At 41.1% G+C, this 25,959-nt stretch overlaps 1 protein-coding gene across 1 annotated transcript in view; it reads left to right on the top strand.

The window, feature by feature from the left end:
- Positions 1-25,959, top strand: part of LOC139294518 (pro-neuregulin-3, membrane-bound isoform) — a 293,581-nt gene that overhangs the window by 160,761 nt on the left and 106,861 nt on the right. The window contains exon 2 of the mRNA XM_070916428.1: positions 19,732-19,861. Within this exon, the coding sequence (XP_070772529.1) occupies positions 19,732-19,861 (130 nt within the window). The remainder of the gene's footprint in view (positions 1-19,731; positions 19,862-25,959) is intronic.

Consider the following 25,959-nt stretch of genomic DNA (forward strand, 5'->3'; position numbering starts at 1 on the left):
GGACATCACTTCTTCAAAGGCTGTTTGAGGGTTTACTCTTGATTTTAGGGTAAATCATAATTCGTTCTGAAACAATTAGTTAAATAATCGAACTGCAGTCAGTTACAGATAGTTTCTGTCAAACAATTCATAAAACAAAAATGCCAGGCATTCGCTTTTTCCAGCTTCTCAAATGATAAGACTTTATGCTTTTGCCTGTTTCATGTCGATTTTAATATATTTGGGATTTTGACTGTTGGTTAGATAACCAGACAACTTCAAATCTCTCTTTGGGCTCTGGAAAGAGTTTTTTTAACCATCACTATTTTCTGACATTTTATAGCCTAAGCCAATTGATTAATCAACAATGCAAACAACTGTTAGTTGCAGACTTAGAATTAGGCTTAGGTTAGAGTAAGGGGTCGGTTTGGGGCTAGGGAATGCATTATATCATTGAGGGTCCTCACAAGTACAGAAGCACAAACCTGTGTGTGTGTTGTGGCACCACTAGTGAGAAAGATGAGAAGTGTGAAATACCAGACATGGAGATAGTGCTTCTCATGTTCTGCACGAGACAGCATGGAGGAGAATATCCATCTAAATCTTATCAGATGTGTTTCCATGTGTGTTTATTTTGTGTGTGTGCGTGCGTGGGTTCATATGTACACATATCTCCCTGCATGCGTGTGCGTGCGTGTGCAGGGTTTGAGTGCACACATGCAAATATCAGACACACGTCTTTGTTCTGTAGGAGACACTTATTGATAATGTCTCATCATAGTGTGCCTTTCAGACGCATGCAAAAAGAGCTCATTAAAAAGCTATTATTATCATCTTATGATGTAGCAGCTCTGGTAGATGGCACCACCTGGGACAACGTGTGCATGCTGCACAGTTGCACAAAGTCATTTCAGTTGCTAAAGCTGCGCATATGTCACTGTGTCATTCCTCAGTTCCTCATGGTGAATTCTGAATGAAAGAATTTGAATGCCGGATCTTTTTTCCATCCACTGATAGCTTAGTAATAATAATACAGTTCAGTTAATACTGTATGTTTGCATTTATCTCAAAAGTGCTTTCACACAAAACCTATTTGGTCGGCTTCCAAGCAAATTCCACTGCAGTTTGTTTGCAGTGTGAATGCAAAGCGAAACAAACACAAGATTGTGATTAACTCTCCAATGAAATTATGCAAGATTATTTGGTAACCATGGTAACATATATATATATGTGTGTCGCCATGTGAGTGTGGAGATTTTTCCTGTTGCATCAGGTAAAACGATGGTGAAAACAGCTGTGTTGTGCTTCTGTCATAGTCGGTGCATTTTGACAGCTCCTTAATAAAAAGTGGGTGAAATGTAGTAACCACACAGCAACTGTGCCCCCACCTAATTTTATGGTACAAGAGACCTTGTATTATTAGTGACATATGAGGTCTAGCTGCAGTCTCAAATAATAACGATCATAACTACATATCTCTTCATGATTAGGGTGTAGTAGAGTGAAGGATGACTCAACAAAATAAACGTTTGATTTGAAGTTGCCCCTCAGTCCTTACCACTTCATTTTTCACACTTCTTAATTTGTAATCATTTTGTGTGAAATCAGAGTGCGAAACTGACTAGAATTTAAAAGCAACGGTGTATGATTTTTTTCCCTCAATCTGGACCGATTGCATCATGGTGTGAGAGTGACCTTAACCTTTCTATTATAATTTAGCACAATAGCGCCACCCTCAAGAGAAGGTTACACCTTGCAACTCCAGTCGTTTCTGATGACAATACCGGTGGATTGACAAACACATGCAGGATGGAAACATTTCATTACTTCTCTTCATTATAAAAAGCAAAACAAAACATCACTTTCTGTGTAGCACTGAGGTTTTGTACCAGTGTACCAAACACTAGAGATTGTAGGCAACAATGAACGGCCAGGAGTTCAGGCAAATGTTTTATTATTCTTGTCAAATACTATTTTAATAAGAAATCGTCACAATATAGAGTGTTAGATTTTAGAAAATATGAGAGGCTCTTCATTCGCATCTTTGTGTGACAAATGGAAATGGGTATTTAAAAATATACAGAGGACATGATGTTGGTGTCCTCAATAGTATTTCCAATCCTGGTCAAATCTTTCAATCAGTATCTGAAGGATTTGTCCTAAGAACAGAATATTTTGCAAGTTTATCTTGTTTTGTACTTGGGTCATTTTTGTTTGGCTCTTCATGCCATTGTCAAGTTAGTATTTCATTTATCCGTGATCCATCCATCGGCGTGTCCCCTTCTACAAATAATAGCAATCATCGTCTTCATCTCTTATTTATTTGGGAAGATAGAAGAGAGAGATCCTGGGAGACACACACAGCGATAGAGAGATGGGACAATTCTCTTAAGAAATCAGATTCCTTCCAAAGGCATGATATGCGAAAAAAAGAATATGAGGCGTTCGCTCATGCTATGAAAAATGATACCTTCATTTCGCCACAGAGAGAGAGAGGGAAAGAATTCCCCCAAAGAAAAGGTAATGGATTGATGCCTGTGTGTTTATTTTGCTTCTCGAAGCGGAAGTTCTTACAGTGATTTTCCACACCAGCAAGCAGTGGCCTCTGAAATTATCCCCTCCTCGCCATCAGCAAATACATACTCTTCAGACAGGCTGCTTTCATGGCATGCAAATTAAACTCTCCTGATTAGATTTCATGTTGGATATCTACTGCACAACCTCTCTTCAAAGCTGGACAACCTTGTATCAAGGGATCCATATATGTACAGCTTAAATAGAGACATTTGACATTGATATAGCACAGTTTCTTCATGTGGGATTAGAATTCTTGAACAGTTCAGAAACCCTGTGTCCTTTATATCCTTAACCCCCTGGTGTACATTTCTCTGTGACAGACACTTGTCAAGATGTCAGGCTTTATCCCCTTGAGTGTAAACTTTTGCTCTTCAGCACATTACTTTGGTTTCTGTCATGACCTTTACTCATGTCACCTAAGATATAAAATCACTGTCCATATGCTCTCTTTGGAGGGTAAAAATTATTCTCTGTGAGATTTGGAGCCTATAGGAAATGGCTCAAAACCCTGTAACTTCAAAATTCATAAATATAGAGTCACTGGACTTCAATCAGAGTGGAGAAAAGGACTATTTGGTCTTTTTCCCTCCATCTGTCCCTCTTCTCTGCTTCATGGTCTGGCTCTCTCCTTGGACTCTCCTCATGTGGACAAATTAATTTCAGGGCTCCACAGGGTTTTCCAGCAGAGGCTTCTTGTAGAGGGTTTCACTGATTGTGTGTGTTTTAGTGTGTATGTGTGGGAGAGAGAGATTGGGGTCACTCCAGCCACCTCGGCTGATGACAGGGAGAAAGGAAAAGAGGTGGAATCAGCCGATAGCTGCAAAGGCCCAGTGGATGCTCTGAAATGTTCTGTGGCTAAATCAAATGCAGCATGAATCTAATCCGTCCACCATGTTCCCTTCACCAAGCAGATAAGTGTATTCTTCACGCCATCTGTGGGAATGACAAACGTGTCGGACATCCATCGCCTCAGGTCAGGATAAGGAAAGTCTCCCAACCTGCTCGGTGTAGATGTGCCTGAGCGCTGAAGCTGCTGCTGCGCCCATCTGCATGTTGAATTACCACATTGACCTTTTAAGAGCCACAAGAGAACGGGTCAATTATTTACAGGTAATCTAATCTAAAACACTCCATTGGCTGAAGGAAGAACAGAATGCCTTACCATTCAAGATAACAGACCAAAGGAAAAACTTTGATTGAGGCGTTCACTAATATGTTTTAATAAGAAATGTTGGCATCATTACTCTAAGCTTGAACCCAATATATTTGAGACTTAAGCAGATAGTAAATGATACCTGATGCAGTGCCCGTTTCAAGAACGTAAGAGATGAAGCAGAGGCAGAGAATGGTGTTGCATGAAGCAGAGAGTATTATTCACTTCACCTTACAGCCATATTGGAGCTGTATTTGAGCTATTTTGAGTTATGCTAATGTAAAAAACGAATTCCTGCAGAAGTTTAGGTGTGTTTTTCAACCAAAACTAGCACGTTTGATTCATGGTTAACCTGCAGCATGTCAAAACACAACACCACACCACAAGCAACATGGCTCTGCCCACAGGGGGAGGAGGGTTGCTGTAATAGGAAGGTGGTCTTTTACACATTCAGTTAAACTATAAGGAAATAGTCTAAAGTACATTGAAGAATTTCTCATGTAACAACAGCAAATACACTCTGCTATGTTCTTTTCTGTGGCAGAATAATATCAATCTGCTCTGCGTGATCACCATATGTTAATAGAACCTGTATGAATGACTGACTGACAAGGTCGTCTCCAAAGGCAGAGACAGAGCCACACATGGCTGTTCTGCTGCCTGCACTGCTCCGCCTCTGTCACTGTGATGGATCTCCTCCACCTGGCACCTCCCTTTGCTGGCTAGGAGCAAAGGCAAGGTGTGTGTGTGTGTGTGTGTAGTGTGTGTGTAGGTGTGTGTGAGTGTGTGTGTAGTGTGTGCTTGTGTACTTGGTGCAGGAGTATAAAGACAGAAGAAACAAGAAAGAGGTGAAGAGGTGGAGGGGACAAAGGCAAGAGAGGGAGTATGGGGTGGATATTTGTATACACTGATAGTTCTGCATAGATCATTAATTTAATCATTTTGTGTGTATGTGTGTTGTGTGTGTGACTGCAGTTGGGGTAATAAAGAGAAAGTTATGGCTTCTGGAGAGGTCCACATGGATTCTCCGAAATTCATTGCATTTGCAGGCCTGACGGGAAAAAAATGGGTAGGGAGGGGAAAGTGAGACACTGAATGCAGAACATTTGCCAAGAACGACTGGAAGACACATTGACAATGTGTCAAAGGGTGAGACAGACAGAGAGACAGCGGCACAAAGAGAAATAAATAAAAAGAGGGGGAAATTAAGACAGCCTGAAGGCTTCTCACATGACTCAAGGTGTCGTCATACAGATCTAAAGTCGCTGTAATATGAGCCTGACTTCTGATTTCTGACAAAAAGAGATTCATTGCATGATTTTCACATTAAGACTTAAATGCTTTGTCAGCCTCACCCAGCCAGACTCCATCCTGAGAGCTCAGTCTTTTTCTTACAAGTCTTGAACGCGACCGCACGTAACAGACCAATCAGCAGACGTCTATGACATAACGTGACTCAGCCGCTCTCCAAACTCCCAAAGCTCATTGACAACAATCTGAAATAGCTGTTGTAGATATAAAGCAAAGCATTATTCTGCGACTGTACTGTATGACCTACTTCCTGTACAGCGCACTAAAAAGATGCCCGTCTGATGTCAGTTCACAGTGAGCGATTGTGAGTTATTGCTTCATTGAATTTTATAGACCATATTAAGATAATGCATCTGTCCCCCATTCAGAAAGTTACTAGTGCATTTAGAAGATGGAAAATACATTCTGGAAACTAAAATAGGTTTAGCTCGAGTTGATGTATTTAAATCAACTCAGAACTGCAAGATAATAGACAGACAGAGAGGCAGCTGGGTCATTTTTCAAGCCTTCCAGCTGTTGGTAAACCACAGCCTTTTTCCAATTCTTTGTCAAACTGCCATTCTGTTCTTTATATTAACTTTACAGTCACTGTCACAGAAGAGATTTATATTTAGCTGAAATTATTGTCTATTATCACTGCAGGGACTGTTTTTGCACCCACTTACCAAGAAATGAAGTGTTTTGTTCAGCTGATTTGATCTCAGCTCTTACAAAACAAATTGCGTGTGAGAAAACATTTGACATGTAAAGTTATGAATAATATTTAATACAAGACAAAAGGTCCTTATTACTGACTTGACCTATTCATACTCTTCATTTTGAGTCCATGTTAAGGAATCCCAAAGGAAACATCTAATATTTCAGCTTCCTTATCTTTTTTTTGGACAAAGAAACACATCTTGGGTTGTGAAAGATGATGATTGTTAAAATGTAAAGTGTGTTTGGTTTTGTCTTCAAACAAAAGCCGTCACCTCAAGCTTTTCCTCTAAAGCCTCGCTTTTCCAAACATAGAAGGCCACAAAGACCAAACACTGTCAGATATTCTGGTCTGGCCTGGTTGCTCTCTTATCATGAGCTGAGAGGCACTGCAGCTACAGAATGCAAGCAAATATGTGTCTGTTTGTTTTGTACGCTCATGTGCAAGTTTGTGCTTGTGTATCACATCGCTTCTTCGCTAGCAATGAAGTTGTTTGTATTGATTGTGAGTGTGTGCTCTGGGCACCTCTTTTTTGATTTATAATTCTGTTCTTTGAGAGCGAGAGAAGCACAGGAAGAAGAGAGAGAAGCACAGGAAGAAAAGTAAATAGGTAAATGAACATGATAGATGGACAAAGAGAAAGAGCACAAGAGTTAGATAAAGACAAATGATAGAGGAGAAAAAGGAGATGCGAGATGGCGAGAACAAAAAGAAAGAAAAGCAGAAGAAGATGAATCAACTTTCAAACTTTTTCCTTTTCTGAGATATGCTGCAGCTCTGGCAGGTGGAAGCTCTGTGAGAAGAGAACGGCAGGCTGTAGATGTTTATTTCACTGCTTGACTATCTTTTATTTGGCCCGCAGGCTGCAGCATTATGCCGAAATGTTTGAGACTCAATGTGGTGCGTTTTATAGAATTTGGACTCCATGGAAAACAGATTTACTCGCTGTCATGTTTGTTTTTACACTTGCTTTGCATTGTGCAGAGGCCAGCCCAGGAGGAAACTACAGTCATGGTTAACAGATGTTATGAATATTGTTTATTTGCTATCGATTGACTCCAAATCAAGGTGTTAATGTCCATACAGATGTGGCGCCAAAAAGAAACCACACTGAGCATTGCGTGGTGGAGCTGTGTTGTTTCTGTCATCATAGAAAATCACAGTGTAAAAGCAGAATGTTTCAGTCCTCTGATAACTTTACTTTACCTTAATAAACCTTTATAACTCGTAGTGGCCTCTCAGCGACCCCAGCCTGCACTGAGCGTAACGCAACAGAACCCCTGAGTCCTGTGGGAACCTCAGTGTTAGCTAAACAGATGTGCAGGGAACGTGTTGGCCATGTGTCTAGTCGTTGCCAAGTGACAACTGAAAACCTGTTAGAATTGTAAAGCCTTTTGTATGAAAGCTGAGCTATTTTGATCTCAACACTAAGAAGAATCGAAGGAGTGAGCATGCAAACTTTAGAACTAAACCAATTACCATTAGACATGCGCCTCACTATTCATTTTCATAATCATTATTGCCTCAGCTGGTACTTTAGGTTTTGCTTCATGGCTCAGTGATCACGTTGCACTTGTTTTCATATTGAAAATATGTTTGTTGATGGATTAAAATAGTAAATAAATGCGAGATAATTTAGAGTTACATACATTTAAATAGCATCACAAACTAAACAAGCAATTGATAATTTACTAGTCAGGTTCTTCACTTCACTAAACGTAGCAATAACAACTTAAAAGCACTGCATTCCCAATTTTCTTAAGTAACAGTAGTGAAATGCACTGAGAACCATGTATCATACCAGTGATTCTAAACTGATCATGTGTTTTCTATGTGAAATTTTAATCTGCAGTGTGAATTATGAAAAAGGAAATTGTAATAAATGTGTGTGTATAACAGTTTAAAATAGCACAAAATGGAAATATTCAAGTAAGGTACCACAAAAGGGAACTTGACTGAATGTACTAACCCACTCCTCAGGACATAAACTGATCATTGGAAGCCCTACTGGAAGTCGACTGCTTGTGTTGTTCACAGTGCCTCATTTGTGCTCCGTGCTCTCCAGTGCAACATGTGCCACCAATGTAATTGCATGGACACATTACAGGACATATTAAAGACTCTCTACACAGAAATAAACCTTTCCTCAAAGACCATGTTCACTGTAGGAAGTCTTAGAGAGGGGGTTAATTGTTGTCAGACAGTCAGTCAAGCTTCACCCCTCCCTCTCTCTCCCTCTCCCTCTCTCTCTCTCCCTCTCTCTCTCTCTCTCTCTCTCTCTATGATTTGATTAGAAGCCCAGAGTCGTTGGTGCCACAGAGCGAGGACAATCGAGTGTGTCCCAAAAGTAATAGCTTCTTCTCGACTTAATTAAGAAACTCACTCTGCATTCCATGTAAGCGGGGTGGTCCAGGGGCTGACAAACTGATCACACTGTGTGTCAGAGTGTGAGTGAGCACATGTGTGGCAGGGCGCCCATAAATCACTGTCTTGCTGTTTGTGGATTACAGATTTAAAACATCTTGAAAAGAATCTGTTTTGTCTGAAACCTCTCTGAATATCCGCACATGTTGAGCTGCCATGTAATTCCCTGTGAATTGCAGATGTCCGATGGTATGTGGGTAGTTTAGGGCTTTATTTAGTAATCTGACATTCCGCTGACATAACTTTGTCTAGAGGTCTGCATAATGAGCTTGATGAATAGAATGATTATCAGAAGAAAAATGGGATTCTCAAAAATATGCTTACTATTGCACTAAAGGGAGAAAGTGAACGCCTTGTTTGGAAAGTAGAAACATCCATGTCTGCATCCCCAAAGACATGACTATGTCACAAACACACAAAGAAGTTGCACAGCCTAGAAAAATGGGCATGCTTTTAAGAAGAAGAATCTTGGCGACTTTAATAGAAAATGTTTGCTGAGCAAAGCTGCTCCTTTTAAGAATCAGACAGACTCTCAACCTCAAGCTGCCCAGCATCATCTCAGTTCTCGATTGTTGGCTCTACTGCAGCTCCACTGCAACAATTACAGGTTAAGTGGTTTACTCAAAGGGACCTCATAGGCATCATAGTTGCTGATGTAGTGGAAACATTAACTTACAGTGATTTAACACTCTGGCTGTACTTTCTTTCCTTCTGTATTTGCAAGTTGCACTTTAACTATTAATTCCCATAGCTGCACATACTGTATACACAGGCGTCTGATCAGCAACCTGTAAACCTAGAAATATGTTCTTTGGCCTGTACATTAATCATAAGGCCCATTAAGAGAAGATTCTATGGGCTGTTTCAACTATTACAGCATTTAATCTGACAAATTAAAGAAAACAACAGATGTATGAAGTGACAGGGGTGGTTGTTTTCAACATTGGCAGTAAGCTAAGTATTTTACCACCTGGTGCCATGGCCAAAGAGTGTGAAATGTGGCTTCATGCTCGACGTAAAAAGTTCACAAAATAAATATAAACAGTATTGAGATTAAGCTGCCAGACACAACAGAGGTGTGGATCGTGCCAGCATATATATAGTCTTATTATAGGTACATGCACAGCATTTTATACTGCCGGTTGACAAGAAGAAGAGATATTACTATAATGTGACTGAGCTGGTAGAAAATATAGTGATCGAGTACTGCTAGGATACATCACAGCTACTGTTTGTGGGATTAAATTGTCCTATTTGTGGCCCAAGAGACTGTGGCATATGAATGTGAACATTAGGTTTACCTGAATTTTGCTAGGTCAAGTATTACAGTATCTACAGTTAGATGCAGTATTATATTTTAAGATGTCCCCATGAAAGAATGAAGACTGGAAGAATTACCTTTGAGTGCTTTGTTGACATGGAAGGAGATGGTAGTGACCACAGGCCAGAGGCAAGATCAAACAGGGATAATTACAGCGGTATCTATTAAGTCCTCACATTATAACTGCAGGTAATTGTTTTTTGAATGTTATACGGTGAGCCAGATTAGCAAGCTGCATGACACAGTTTAAGTTTCACACAGAAAGTCAAGTTTTGGTGTAACCTCGGGAGATGGAGCCTGTAAAAGTCTGACTGCGTCTGCAAAGTGTTAAAATAGAGAAATTAGTAGGAGAGTAGGTAGCTGGCACAGTTGCCATGCACAGGAGAATTATATACAACACAATGCTGTGTGATTTTAGAAGTACCTTCATCGGCAGAATGAATCAATGCTGAAAGTCACTTGGCTTTTCTGTCTCCCATTCTGACTAGACCCATCACCCTGTAACAAACACTTAGAGCGAAGCAGTGTGAAATTATCATTACAGCAAGCAACAAAGCCGTACAAAGTCAGAAATGATTAACAAATGATAGACAAGACGGACAAGAAAACATACAAAATCATAGTGTACAAGCCACGAAATATAAAATTAGAAGCTAAAGAAAATCATTGAGTTTTTCTGTTTTCTGTATTCTGTTTCGGCATCAGTAGTCGCAGAGTTAGGGCTGAGTCTCCATACTGATTTGAATTACAAAAAAAAAACCCTGCATTCCTTAAGCACCACATCCAGATCTCTTATCAAATCCTTTTCACTTCTATTAGCAAAGAGGAAAGTAAAGAGCAGTCAGGTGGTCATTTAGCTAAATGAGTAATAAGTAATAAGTGATATATCTGAGTTTTAATACTCTGAATGTCATTCATTCAGTTTTAGTTAGTAGATGTCACCTTTTGTTTACAACTTAAAGTTAAACTGTTGAAAGACAAACCTAAAAACATTTGATAAGGGATTCAAAAGGATTCAGATTTGATAAACAGATGATTGATGTAATCCTATCAAAACCCAACAGCTACTGTTTTCATCAGCACTGTGCTGTAGTAGTACTAGTAGTAGTAGATTAATGAGTATGTGTTGTTGCATTAGTACTAGAAATGGCAGTTTTAGACTAGCAGGGGAAGGAATATTAGTATGAGCAGCAGCGGTGGTAGCAGCATTCACATTCACATTAGCAGCCAGTTTGTGATTATAATCTCCAGTGTCAGAATGGAGCCTGCAGGGATACAAAGCCAATCCAGAGAGAGCGTGCTGGAGCTATCACCTGGAGAGTAATGAATTTCTCCACTATAGAGCCAGATGGCTAGGGGGACGGGACGAGGCCTGATACTTAGCGCTATTTATTTGGCGAACCCTGGAGGTGTCCCACAATACGATCTGAGAAGAGAACAGGAAGGAGCGGGGGGGGACTTTATGGGCCAGGCTGGGCTGACTGACACACAGACAGATTAGCAGTTGTGGCGGGCCTATCTGCACCGAGCAGGTGTGCTTAAAATGAGCCACTGGAGTGTGTTTATGTGTGCCTCCACGTCTGTGGGTGTGCATGAAAGAGAGAGAGCAGGAGAAAGCAGGTAGTGTCAGATTTCCATGATTAGCCCATTGTTGACCGCGGAGCTATCTTGACACACTGACATTTTGTTTTTGTTTGGCTGTACAGTCAGCCACACACGTCTATCTGTGCCATGCCACACCGGGCCAAGTATCTGCAATGCAGTGGCTGCCATTGCTTAGCTCTGCTACCTCTGTGCAGCACCCCTGAGTCCACACAGACTGATTGAAATGCACATGTGCACACACACGCACACACAAATGTAAGAAAACATAGCCTACACATGCAGGCACACAAAAGCATTGGATTGAATTGGACAGCTGCTGCACCTTTACTCAACAAGAGGGATCATTCCCATAAATCCCATCTCCTCTCTCTCATCTTCTTTAACTAACCCTCCCAGCCCCACCGCCCTCTTTGCTTTTCTTTTCTCGCCTACTCATCCCTCGCTCTATTGACCAGCTTGGCCACGCTGTCTGTCTCCCATTGATCTGAGTATAGAGAGACACATCTCCCGGCACGGCGTAAGAAAGAAGACTTGTTTCTAAAAGCGGACAGGCAGGCTGCCTCCCTGCACGTTGGCTTTCTGGCAGAACAATTTTGATAAAAGGTTCACGGCCAAAACCTTTCGCTTACAGCGAGTGGACCATTCCTGGAATTTTCTTAAATTCATCTATTTTGTGTTTGGCCACCACACAAAACATTCAATTCAATGAAAAGAATCTGCAATGGAGGTATTCAAAGCAATTTATAAAAAGACAGCACATCACAGCTCTTATCTCAAAAGAGCCTTGGTATCTATGAAGGTGATTTGGTGGATATTTATTGGACAGCTGTATAAGAGTGTGTGTGTGTGTGGGGGGGGGGGGGTGCTGTTATCTTTATTGGATCATGCTGTGCAATAATGATATCCTCACACCACCATAGCCACCCTGTGTCTGATGTTGCAGGTACAACCCTTCCTCAAAAAACTGCTGTGGCTTCTGTGAGTGAGGCTATGGGAAGTGATCCTCGCTACTTCAAAGGACTGTTTGAAGGTTAAGACTTGGTTTTACACCAGGGTAAGGGTTGGGGTTAGGCATTTGTAGGGAGTAGTGCACACAAAGGTTCCCTCTACCCCTCGCCCCATCATTACACACTCCACCGTCCAGGTAGCAGGTGCCGGTGTAGTGACATAGTCTCACTATAAGTCCAATTAGATTTGAAATAAAAATTGTTGCCGAAGATTATCGTACTCACTTACTAGTTAGTATTTCCAGTGAAAGGTGTCTCGAGAAGATTAAAATAAATGTGTAAAACAAGTTAACACTCTTGCAAATGGTCCTTGACAACATTACATGTTGGATAACAAAAAATAAGACCTAATCACAATGTTATGACTGCACATACTGCGCAGTGTGCAGCTGTATGAAGCAGTTGTGTGCTTTTTCATTTGCTCACTTTCACACACATGTTAATTTCTTTTAGATACAAACATACAAAAGATGCAGAGGCTAGTGGGGCGCGCATGTGTTGCATCCACAGATATTTGCACAGATATGTGTGTTTCAGTTCTTTGTTGAAAAAGAACGAAGAGGTGCCCTTGCTTTCAAAAAAAGGAAATTGCTAGTGACCCTGCTGTTGCAATGGTGGGCTGCAGATGGGCAGATAGACATAAAAAGATACTGGAGCAGTAAGTGGGGGGGGGGGGCAGAATGTGATGGAAAAGAGCTGGACCAGCAGAGAAGGAATATGTGTTTTTTGACCTTTATTTACTGAGGGATTGTTTACTGAGCATGCCTTGGGTGTGTTCAAAAAGTCTTTTTTGATTAAGGAGGCCCCAAACTGAGTGAACTGACCCAGAAGTATCTAACTGGCAGCCATGATAAAAGCTTGTAGAATTCTTTAAATGCTAAGGAAAGATGCTTCAGGGTTTGCTTTCCTATCTGTGTTTGCAGAGGACACACAGCATCGTCCTTTATGAGAGGAAAGGTGTTATAACTGTGCAAGAATTCTCTGCTTCATCAATAGGAAACGTGGGTGTTCCCATGTGTTTTTGTGTTTAAAATGTAGTCAGAACCAACAGAAAACATCTTCTACAGTCGACATGCTGTCATAACTGGGTTAGGGTTCCTGAGACAGGAAGCAAAGTAAGTTGCACAACATAATTTGCTTTTAGCAGACAGGAATACGCTGTACAGACAGGAGAAGAACTGGAGTTGGAAGAATCAGGTACAGTCCTGGTTCAGTTCCAATTTGAGCAGCAAATTGCTGCTTTTCTGGGGTGTTCACAGGTTTTTTATGCTGCATGATGGTGGCAGCAGTCAAGTCAACACTGGGCTTCAGATTTCTTTCCCCCGCAGTGCTACTTCTATATAGCACTATGGTTCCTAAGAGGCCAAATTCAGGCCAGTCTGTCTAAGTGAGATGTTTCCATTCACTATACCTGCGCATCAAATTTCATGACAATTTAATCTTGAGAAAGTGATTTTTGATGAGTCCCATATGTCTGCCATGGAGTGGGTTAAAGAAGATGAAGCAGAACTGTATCAATGTGATAATTTACTGAAAATATAATATAAGTATATAATTTTGCACTGTGCAAACTGTGTCAAGAGTTTATGATCTCTGGAGAGAAAAGGATGCGAACGATTCTCTGGATAAAACATCTGTTTGAGGAATAAACCAACTGAGGCTTCATGCATGAGTTTCTATTTGTTTGTAACACCTTCCGGATGGTTTGTTCGTAAATGGCTCCAGTATGCACCATCAGATGGTTTACACTGTGTGCTACCAATTAAGCCACAGCCCAGGCATTAAATAAATAAATTTTCTCATCTGTTTTAAATGTGGAGCATGAACAAAATCTAAATATCAGCTTCACAGTTTCAATTATCACACCACAGGCACAGACTGCAACCACTGCTAGAGTCAGTTCCTCAATTGGAGTTTTTTTCACTCTTGGTTGTTCATATATTCATTTGGCAGAAACACACTGAAAAAGTGTCTGGATTATATATTAATATTAATATATTACATCTGTTTGAACTTAACCGACAGTCATCAAAGAACCACACCAGTGGGATCCATGTTTTAGTCCATTTAAGGACCATACAGTACCAGGACACCAGCAGACATGTCGCCTCCAATAATTTCATATAAATCTCCCTCAATTAACTCTATCAAGTGTCCATGACAGTCTCACCCCCCCTCACGTACGGTCTGAGAGAGAGCAGCTACGCAGCACACCAGTAAGTTAATGAGGGAGGAAATCTGACTCAGTTCAGCCACGGTTGATAGCCAACTAACGCTCTTTAACTACATTTGCTGTCAGGTGAGATCAGCTGTTACTTATCACGCACTGAAACTTAGATGGATTTAAATGGACAATCATATATATAAATATATATATATATGTATACAATATTAATTCGTACATCTACACAATGAATGAATTCCACCCGTCCTGGCGGCGTGGCTAGTATCTGCATCTCTTTCAGGGTGTTAGCCAGCTGTTGGTTCTTTTAGCCCGAATCCCTTTTAGAAATCGTATGCATGATACCACACACATTTCTGTCATCTAGCTTACTACTGTGTGTATGCCTTTATGTTTGTGTTCATGTGTGTTACATGCATGTATTACAGTACAATTTATTGTCCCAGCTGAGGTCCGATCCAAAGTTTGGGTGGTGCTTCCACTAGAAACACCGACATAACTCTTGGGACTCTTGACTGATACATTTTGCCTGTTTAAGTCAGCTCTGCCGCCTTCATCCAGGTTAAATGGTTCTCGTCTCTGCTTGTGAATTGCTATCCCTCTCCACTACTACTTACACCTCAAACACCTACCACCTGATACAGCTAATAAGCCTTCTTTCTACACCAGAAAACACCATGTTCCCTTTTTGCTTGTATCCTTTCTTCTCTAGTCCCTGTGCCTCTGGTCTTTATTCCTGCTCTCAGGGCCAATCAATAATCCACGACTAGCCTGCCAGAGACCTTTGCTATTAGTTAGCATGACCGCCTGGCTGGCTAGCGGACTGGCTGGCCGGTTGCCTGTCGATCTGCCACTCTTGGGCAATGTGATCCATGAAGGACGCCATTACAGGCCTCCCCACAGGACTGTCACGCTTTAACCCCTCCAAATACATCTGTGTATAGGTCCACACTCGTGTACTGGGAGGAAAGAGAGGAGGGCAGAAAGTAAGCAAAGATGAAGTAGTGACTGAGAGACAGAGAGAGAGAGAGAGAGAAGTATCAATGCAACATGTTCACCACATCCACATTCTCCCAGATTATTGCATAATTGGTGGTTTGTTGGTAATAGTTAGCTCTTGATAAAATATGACTTGAATTGTGCCTGAGCACGTTTTGCTGAACTGGCCCTTTGAAGGTAATTAATTTAGAAAAGATTGCAACGCCAGCAAAGGAAAGCTTCGTGTTTTCACTTGCAACAATTTAGAGATGTTCTGTTTTGGCTAGACTGCAAAATTCTTTACATTTCAACCGACCAACTGTAATATTTTCTGCACTAAGCATATTTAAACATTAATGTATTCAGATTCTCTGTGAAAAAAGCATAGAGTTCATTTTAGAAAGTAATTTTCTCTGGTTCATAGCTCACTGTTGATCAATCCAACAAGGAAACGACACAAAGACAGGTATAACCACACTGTAGAGACCATTGTCCTACACGACTGGTTGTTTCTGTATTAAACAATAATGGGTAATGGGAGATTTTTGCGAAGAGAATATCTTCTCATTAAATTACTAACGCAAATTTAGAGGAGGAGGGTCAATTGAAAATAGTCTTTACTTTTGCAAACAAGTGTATGTTGAAGGAATTGTGGAGAGGTGCTGCAGATCATGCAGTAATGTTCTGTAGGTGCCCTCGCCTAGATAAGTTTTGAAGGGAAATATTTGACTTGCTTAATAAAGTATTTGCTGACCAGATGCCTCGGGACCCGTTGTTATCTAATCTCAGGGCAGGAGAAATATGTATTTATACAGCTGGAGCTGCCTAGAAACCTACAGCAATGAGATGTCTTAAGAAGGAATCTCCAACCTATGACACATGGCAATCAGTAAATAGTAATTAGTTCAATATGGTTGAAAATAGCAGACAAAGATTGTTATTATTACTATTACTTTTCTTTATATTTTTCTATATTTAGATTTCTCCTTTTACCATGTAATTCAATGGCATTTTTAGTAGTATTTATTGCAGAACATGTGGCCTTTCACTTCCTGTTCTGTACATCATGCTCTATGGACACAAGTGACAAGTGATTCTGGGGAAATGACGTGGTACTGTACAAACCTCGGGTCTCTGACGACCCTGTAAAGTTTTTAGAGAAAAAACAATGCTTTCTATGATTTTTTCATTTTGACACCACAGCATTGTTAAAAACAAATCGTTTGAGGCATACCAGGGAGTTGAGTAATCAACTGAATGAAATTAAAGAATTAGGCAGGGTGAAATATAGTCCTGGGTCGCTAACGACCAGAAAAAGTCTATGGGGAGCCCCCGTAGTGTAGGACTTAAGTCGCTGATGGGACACATTTCCTAACCATAACCAAGTATTTTAAACCTAACAAAACATATTTGGTAACGCAAATTAGTAGTATGAAAGCATTTTCCTGGTCTCCAAATTTGAATTTGCAAATGCTTAAATTCAGCCTGCATATTCCCCCACTGATCTGGATTTGCAAAATGGAAGAACAATAATTAAGTCATGAATACTGCATCGACTGCACCCACTAGTGATTGGATTCATCTCAGTGTTGATCTCTTTAGCATACTCTTTGTGAGCCTTCTAAAGACATCAGTGTCACTGATAGAAGTTCAGAAAGGGCTCTGATTGATCTTGTTCATCATTAAATTATTAAGTGTACTCTACTGTAAGTGTACATACTGTAAATGGCTGCTGCCTTTTCTCCACTACAACCAAGCAGTGCATTGATGCAAAGGTGAAAAACAACAAATTCCTCATTCCTTCCTCATTTTCTTCCTGTAAGAAGAGAGAGAGGAAGACGATAGAAGGAAAAGAGAGATTGAAGAGGAGGGTTGTGTTATCCGATGGTTTATTGATCCTTGCAGTGTCTCTCCCTCCTTCTCTCTTCACAGCAGGGAGGAGTAAATTGGACTGTTTTCTTCTGCAATGATTGACGTGTGCCTTCCTGTGAGCAATGTTTTCAAACTTGCAGTGATATTTTCAGCAGACTGAAATGATTTCTGGCATTCACTCCTAAAATGACTTTGAGTGCGTATTGCGTCTGAGCTGACAGGTGACGAGTGTTAAGCTAAACAACCTACAGTGCAATGTGACAACTCTGTCAACAAAAAACAAAGGGAGAGGACGATAAATGGCGCTCCTGTCACTTATCGCCACGACTAAGAAAACAGCACAGCCCAGTCCAAGCATGAAATCATGTCTGGAGGGAAATCCTTTATGTTTGAAGAAAAAATCGAGTGGTGTTGCTCCACACAAGTGCTAAGGAAGACGCAAAATACTCTTCTTCAAATTGAATTTAATCTCATTATATCCTTGTGAATGCATGTGAACTGCAAAGTGAGGCTTTAAAGAGGTTGTGTTGAGGTGCCAGTTGATCGTTGCATGGACCCATGTTCATGCAGTAGTTTTGTCATGCCAAGCTTACTTTGTAATTCCCATCTAGTGTGTGAATAATATGATGCTACGCGCATCTGGCCTCCCAGTGCACTTGCGTTGCTATTGTGTCGATTCGTCCGTGGCTGTTACAGTAAGAAACAAGATGGCTTTTGTCTCGTTCAAATGATAAATTGTCAGTTTCACACAGTTCTAAGAAAGCTGGCAGCTACAAGGATTCTGGAAATGTCTGGAGCGAGCACAGACAGCATGACGCGCAGACCACACAGCCTGCCCTGTCACTCATCAGCTCCACTGCACATGTACCAGAACAGAGGGGGAAACGAGGCTAATAGTCAAGAATTCAATGAAAGCAAATATGTATAATATTTTTTAATGCACTACATTTTATATAAAACTTGCACTGTAGCCTTCACCTCCATCTAAAGCGTCTGTAGGGTTTACACTGTCATATGTTTTCAGAGCCGGTTAGGGCTCCACAGTCAAGCTCAAGGTCACCTTAATGGGAATAACCCTTCACTGTCAGTCAGCCTCTGTCACCAGAAAGACAAGCTGACAAAAGCTCCATGCAGTCAGATGTCAGATCAATTCCACCTATAAAACCATGTAAAAGTAAAATATTGTCTTGACGCAAGCATTCACATTGTTCTCTCCAAAAGTGAATGCTTAACCTGAAAGTTGACTTGAAAATCATGCGGCTCCTAGTGTGTCACTTAGATTAGATTTAGTGTTGCACTGCCACAACATTGGGAAACCTATACCAGACAGAACTGTGGGCTAAAGGGCGAAGATGTCCTGACTTCTCGTCCCTAGTATGGGACACTCCCGGTTAGCAAAAATATGAAAGCCCAAGCCAAGATTTATCCTGAGAATTACCAAGAAATACCCTGATGACAGCATGAGGGTCTTGTTCTGGCCGGCGTGCATTTGTTTGGAAGTGAGTGAAAGAAAGACGCAACACAACCCTTGCATTAGATTTCTACAAACACGAAATATGCAATCAACTTTGCCTGAGAAAGCTAATAATAATAATCAGTACACTAGTGGTAATAACCGCATCCTGTTGAGTACAACTGATTCTCAGTCACTGAAGCATACAGTTCTGGTTCATCACTGTTCATCCAGCTACTTTAAAAAACATGGCTGAGGATCGGCTAATGAAAGCCCTTGGCAGACTAATTTTTCATTTGTAAGCACAAAGGAAACAGTCAGCAGTCTGGTGTGGTATTAATAAGAACATCAACTGTGGTGCAGATCTGATTTCTCCCCACGTCTGAAAGCCGTGCCCCCCGACATACTGAATCTCAGCCTTTCAAAACGCCGCTGATGGATGACTGCCCATGAACTCTCTGAAATCTCTACATTTTCATTAGTTGTTTTGGTTTATAAATTATCCTCAACAAGCACAAAGATGCCCATTAACTGCACCATGGTTTGACTGTTTTTAATCAGGTCACTTTAGTTTTTCCATATTTCCTCTTAAGCAACTGGTGCTTGACTTATTAATTTCCATGATAAGATCATCCATTAAGGTACGCTGAGCAGATTCCCTCAGAAGTGTGTACTGTCCACAATCAGCCATGCATGTTGTGATAAATCGCTGGGAGAAGTCAAGCTCTCCAACAGCACTACTGTGACCACAGAGTATTAATCACAGCAGGACAGATTATTACCCGTCCTCCATCCATCTTTTTATTGGTGACATTGCAGGGTCTAAACAAACAATAGTGTGTTTGGTATTATCCACAACGTGCAGCATGTTATGAGGCGGTGGCAGACACTCGTTATGGATCCTTGTATGGAGAGTAAGTAGCCTCTGCTGGAAAACTGACTTGCTGTACATGTTTTTTCTGCTGCAATTTAGGATGATACGATGATTTATTTGCAGAATTGTGGAGTAAAGAGACAATAATGAAGTTTGAAGGGTAATAGGCTGCTAGAAGACAGGGAGATGAATTATCTCTGTCACCAAGCATGATCGTTGGAGAGTGAATGCATTCATGAATAAATATATATTTAGAGGTTGATTATGACTAACAAGAGTTTCTTTGTTTGTCCTGCAGCATCTCCAACTGTCCCTCCGCTGCACTCGGAGCATTTCAAACCCTGTCATGAGAAGGACTTGGCCTACTGCCTGAACGGTGGCGAATGCTTTGTCATCGAGACGCTTAGTGGGCCTCACAAGCACTGCAAGTAAGTGACTGACCTGCTGTTATTGTTGATTTTATTATTCAGTAAAATCCTCTCCCCTGCTACATTGTATGTTTTCTATATCTTCTTGCTCTTTTGAATATCATTCAGTCACCGCACCCACTGTGGGTTTGTAGGGTGGTTTGTAGCTTGCACCTTCAGGGAGTACGGCAGCTTTATTCTGCTTGTTTTCACAACAATTGCAGTGGATTTCAGTGGTGACCTCGAGTCATGGAAAGAAAGCCATTACATAGAAGGTTTTCGAAACACAGCATAATGCCCTTCTTCATCTGTATGTTCAAACTGTCATAGTTTCTCCACTAAGATGCCATCCTGAAGCTGTGCTGGAAGTAACATGTTTAGCAACGTATTAGTCAATAAATGTTTGGCGAACATACGGATCAACAGCTGTGAAGCGTGTTTCTATGGAAATTCTGATGTTTTTCTGCTTCACCATTAGAATCCATAGCAACTGCTATGAATTCAAGCTAACTTTAGCTATAAAGTCATCAGAGCCATGTTCCAAGCTCTTGATAGTAAGTGTTCCTTTCATTCTCTATTTGCAGTTGGTATATATCTATAGGAGCTGCCTCTTATACTCCTTCATATACTGTACGGAAGGATTTTCTCTGTGCAGCTGTGTGTGTATTCGTATGCATAACCTGTGTGTGTGTATGTATGCATAAATGCATGGGTATTGCCATCGTATGTGTGTGTGTGTGTGTGTGTGTGTGTGCCGTAGTTGTCCCAGATTTGAGAGTAGACCTCATGGGCACTTAGCCTGTTCAAATGTGGGGCCCTTTACTAATTAAGTCCCAGAACAACTTCTTCCAAAAGCTAACCGCAGGACTTCCACCCGACCTGTTTTTCAAAGAGCCTCCCCTGGGGTGCCAGTATACATCCGTGTGTGTGTGTGCATGTGCAAGTGTGTGTGTGTGTGTGTGTGGATGATGACGAGGGGTGAGTTTGGGCTCAGCAATATAATTGAGACTCACTAAATTGAAAATATATGGTCAAAGTTGAGCACAAGAAATGCTGTGATGCATTTGAACGTAAATACAGATTACATTGATGTATGCACACAAACTAACTGTGTTTACAGGAACACAACAAACCAGGTTACTAGAAGAAATCTGCTTACAGAGGAGATTTGTTAATGCATTGGCATGAACAGAAAACTGGTTGCTATAAAATCCATTTGCATGCTGCAGGGCTAGTAATCAGATTCCTCCCTTATGCACAATGTCATTTTGGAGACAAACTTATTTTAGGTATATAATAAGTAAGGTATAGTCCCTGATATACTCTAAAACAGATCCAGATCTGCATGCAAGTTGGCACGGATGTAGGTGCATATAGTCTACACAGATTACTCTTGTCAACATGACCAAATGACAAATGTGAGAGTCTGAGGCGCAGATGCAATACACATCATTTGGATTTAAGTGATAAATCAAGATACTTTTTTGTTTTGTTTTGTTGGAACAAGTGGACTGACAGTACAACAATTAGGTTCCTGCAACAGAACTCTCTCAAGACAACTGGTTGCTTAAGTGAATGCACTAAAAAAAGTTATCCACTTCCGTCTGTCTTTCTCAGTTTTCAGCATATTATGTGCTGTAATCCAGTCAAAAGGCAACAGAAGTCCTCAACAGCACAGATGTTTTTTGTTAGCTTTCTATTTTTTTTTTTTTTCAGAACAGCGATGACAGTTGAAAGAGAGAAGGGGAAGTAGGATAAGAGAGGCAGAAAACAGAGAGAGCAAGAGAGAAAGACGGAGGTGTAGGCGGACGAGGAGTCGGAGATGGGGAAGGGCTGCTGCCCTCCTCCAATGCTCGCCTCCGTTGCTATGACAACGTAATCTGTGGACAAGTGTAGCTGTTAAAGACTGAAGGTTTGCGATGTACACTGGGATGGCCTTGAACACACTGTCTGTGCATATTAATGTGTGTGTTGGGGCGAGTTGATCTCTTACTGCTTCATCATGTGGCAATGAGCTTTCTAAAGGAAAGATATGGACCATCAAACAATATGGCATCCGCTCTTAATTTGAATAACAGCTGGTATGATCGTGCAGTAAAACTATGAAGTGTGTTTAGTACTTTGCTTAGAAAAGATCATTTAGAGTTTAAAAAGCATAATATTTTCTACTTTGGGACTTTAAACTAAGGTAATTATTCAGTCATTTAATAATTTTATGGATGGACGTATTTTCTGAGTGAAGCTTTGAAGTGACTAAAGACGAGACAGTAAATACTGTATTACAAGAATTCACCATAAAAGAAAAAAGAAAATACATCGCACTTCAACTGACATGCTGTTAGACATAAATTTATCCTAATCAACAAAAGAATGACAAATTTCACCCCAGGCACAGGATCAATGCGTAATCTGATTCAATTTGTGTTCACAACAAATTGAGACAAATCAGGTTGTAAAAGTGTGATCAATCCGGACGTTTAATGGGGATAAATTAAGCCGGTTTGTGGCATTATTTGTCACAGAATTAATCATTTTTATTTGTGAGATGAAACTTGATCCTTTTTGCAGTGATTTTCTCCAAAGAGTCATAACTCAAGTATCAAGTGCCATTCCCGACCAGTTGTAAAGTAAGCGCCAATTGTCCCCCAGAGCGCTGTTTAACGCTGTCTGTGTGCGATGGTTGTGTTTGTCAACCCACGGGGACAGATGCAGAGAGGGGAGGGATTCAGCGTGAGTCATAAGGCCCGCACACACACACACACACACACACACACACACACACACACACACTAGTGCTCACTGCTTTGGGCAACATAGTCAGGCATTCAATCATTAGTGCTCAGCTAACCAGTAAATTAGTCAGTGTGCTAAGATAATATTTTCAGAACATGGCAGGAGGCCAAGGCATTCGGTTATAAAAGTATGTGATGCTGAATTTGATTAACTACTTTCTCAGCTTAGCAGGGTTTTTCCAAAAAGAACAAAAACTCTAATCATAGTTTTAGTGTAATTACTGGTTTAAATTATGTCTCCTTAAATATTTTCCCTTCCCTATTTGCCTTTATACTCTTACTTTAATAGTCTGCGTTTTGCGGTGGCTCTCTGAATAACAAATCCACTGTTTCCTAATTGTCTCTGTCACTCGGTTGAGCCAAAGGAGCTGGAGATTTAGCTTTACCTCTTCTTACTGGCCGCTGTTCATTTATTCTGTCTTCGGAGGTGCAGTGGATTCGATTTCCGGCCCGCTGATTATTTATTTCCTCATGCTGGTGTGACCGGGCAGAAAGGGTCTGCCTCAGTATAGTTAGCATCAAGGGCTAGCTAAGCCCATCTCATTGCCCTCTGTCGAGAAGCTATTCCAGAGCAATAGAAAGGCAATCTCACCTGGCAGGTGGAGGTAGCTGGGGTTTGGAAGAGATCCCTACAAAGCCCCCACCAATGAGACCGGGGTTTGACACAGACGCTCTCTAGAGGGAAGGAACAGATATACAACACACACACAAACCTGGCACAGTTTGTGTGCTGGAAGCTAAGACGTTGGCCCAGACTGTGCTGCAGGTCGTAGACCTGACCTCTCTCTGCAACTGAGGGTCTGTTTTCAGGAGGAAATTAAGTCTTCCTGCAGCTCCAGCACTAACATGTTTTTCAAAACCTAAATTGTGAAGGAAGGATAGTGCTTTAAGGCTTGATGTGAGTAATGTGGGTAAAATATACACCCTCTCATTGCACACAGGTCTTGAATTGAATTAATTAACGACTCGAGGATATTTGTGATAGAAATGATACAGCAATGTAAGAAAAAAGTATTCTTTTCCTCTTGCTTCATGATTGAGAGCTTCTATGAAAGGCTTCAGACAACATTCGTCCCCCTTCCTCTTCTTTTACATCATCCACCAAGGGTGATAGGGACTTCCGCCTACGAGTGGCACATTTTTAGAAATATTGTCTCCTGGCGACTCAATTGAAAGGAGATAAAACTCAACTTGTTTTAAAAGAACTAGAAAGAGCTAGGCCATTATGAAAGGCAAGTGTAATGATTTAGATAGCAAGAAAAACACAGATAACCTAAACAAAACTCGTAACATTAGCTGTGATATTTCTCCTTTCTGCTGCCCTCCAGCTAATTTCTGTGACAAGCATGAATGGAGTCTTCACTTGGAAGACTTGTAGAAACAAAATATTGTTGACAACAAGCCTACTTCAGGAAATAAAAGATGAGATTTTAAACAAAGCTTAACAGAGTTAAAGGACGCACAACAAGCTAAGAGGATCAAATTAATCACAATCAAACTGTGGCTGAATTGCAAGTCTTTCCACCACAATAAGGACACAAAAGTGGGCTGGCTTTAGGAAGATGCGAATGGTACTCTAAGTGTGAAAAGTCAATCACTTGGTAACAATGGTTCCTGTGTTTGTTGGCACAAGGGAAGGAGCAAGCTTGGGGTGGGGGGGGGGGTGGTTGTGCAGTAGACAAACCATTTCTTTCTGGAGTGTAATCCTCCTTTCCTCACTCACAATCCTCTTCCTCTGCCCTCCTGTCTCTCTGGACTCCAGTCTTTCCTTTCTTGGGTGACCTCGGGCGTTCAGCCACGGACCAGCGACACCAGATTGACTTGGGCCTCATAGGTGCAGAGAGTGGCTGCTCAGTGGAATACATAACATTACCTTCCCCGCTCGTACACACATACACACACTGACAAGCCAATTAACAAGAAGCATGCATGAAATTGAAAACATAGCAGCAATAACACACATCTAAGCTGCCAGTAAACAAGGAGATTAAAAAAAAAAACAGGCACCTGAAGCATCAGGGATTGAAAGACTGAGTCCCAGTGCCTCATACAGATTATTAATATACTATGAAATATTGTATACGGTACATATACTAATATCATTTTTACAAAATGGAAAATGAAACAAGATGCACATCAACAGGCATGTCAAGACATCTTTCTACAGGCAAAGCACCAAATCAGTGTTGACTGGATGCAGTCGTAATGTTGAGGCTTAAACTAGAGTAGTTTTCCCTGAGTCAAGAAAATGTCACTCTCCAAGGTCCTGAAGTGTCTCCTCTGGGCTTTGGGAAGGACATGTGCAGCCACTCACAAAAAAACACACACATGTGAGTGTCTGTCACCCCAAGAGACCCCCGACATCCAAGCAGTGAACATAGCAAGAGTCAAGGAATATATGGAGGGGTCATTGCACTCTGTGCACTATTGTTTCTGGCGGCAGGGATTCATGGAGAGAAAGTCTCCCCCTCAGTGGTAAGGGTTTCGGTTCAGCCGGCATCCACTTTTTATCTGGACTGCAGAAGAACAAGTCCACCACCTAGCAGTAGCTTATTTAAACCATACATTAAAATATACAGGCTACTGTATGGAGTCTATAGTTGGTAAATGAATGTGTTCTAATCGAGAGGTGACGAGCTATTCTGTCTATTTAGTCTTTTCCACTTTGAAATGACACACCGAAAGCCCGGATGTCCCAGTTTTCCACCAGCACTTAAACGCAGCATGCATTAGTGGATCTGTGTGGCGCTGGAGACCATGAAAAGAGTCTCAAAACATACGCAAATGTAACCCGATCCGTGTGTCAGGCGATCTGTGCACACACGTTTAGCAATCTGTAAATAAAAACAAAAGAATGTCACAAATATTTTTACCTTGTCAAGAGAAAGCTTCTGGGATCAAGGTGTGTCAGATGCTCACTATAAATATCTATCTGTAAACAGAGCAGCTTAAAGGCGTGTTGTCATAACAGGAACAAACATGTGATCTACTCCTGCCTACATTTAGAAAACCATCTGGTTGCTGTTAAAATGGAAAATACCTCTCATTCTCTCTTGTTCGTCCTGTGTCCCCTCCCCTCTCTGTTTTCTTTCTCTTCATCTCTGTTGCTCCGTCTATCTCTCACAACCCTCATCGCCATCTGTGCGATAATAATGGCACACCAGTGGGAGTTCGACTGGTGTCTCTCTGACAGTAATAAACAAGGCTGATGCCGTGGCATGCTTTTCGAGGTGGGAGAAAATTAAACAGATAAGAGACCACATATTGTGGCTAGAACGCGCTGCTTTCGGCAAGTGAATCCTCCAAGATGCCAAGAGGAGCACTCAG

Source organism: Enoplosus armatus, chromosome 12 (genome assembly GCF_043641665.1).
Source record: "Enoplosus armatus isolate fEnoArm2 chromosome 12, fEnoArm2.hap1, whole genome shotgun sequence".
Classification (NCBI taxonomy): Eukaryota; Metazoa; Chordata; class Actinopteri; order Centrarchiformes; family Enoplosidae; genus Enoplosus; species Enoplosus armatus.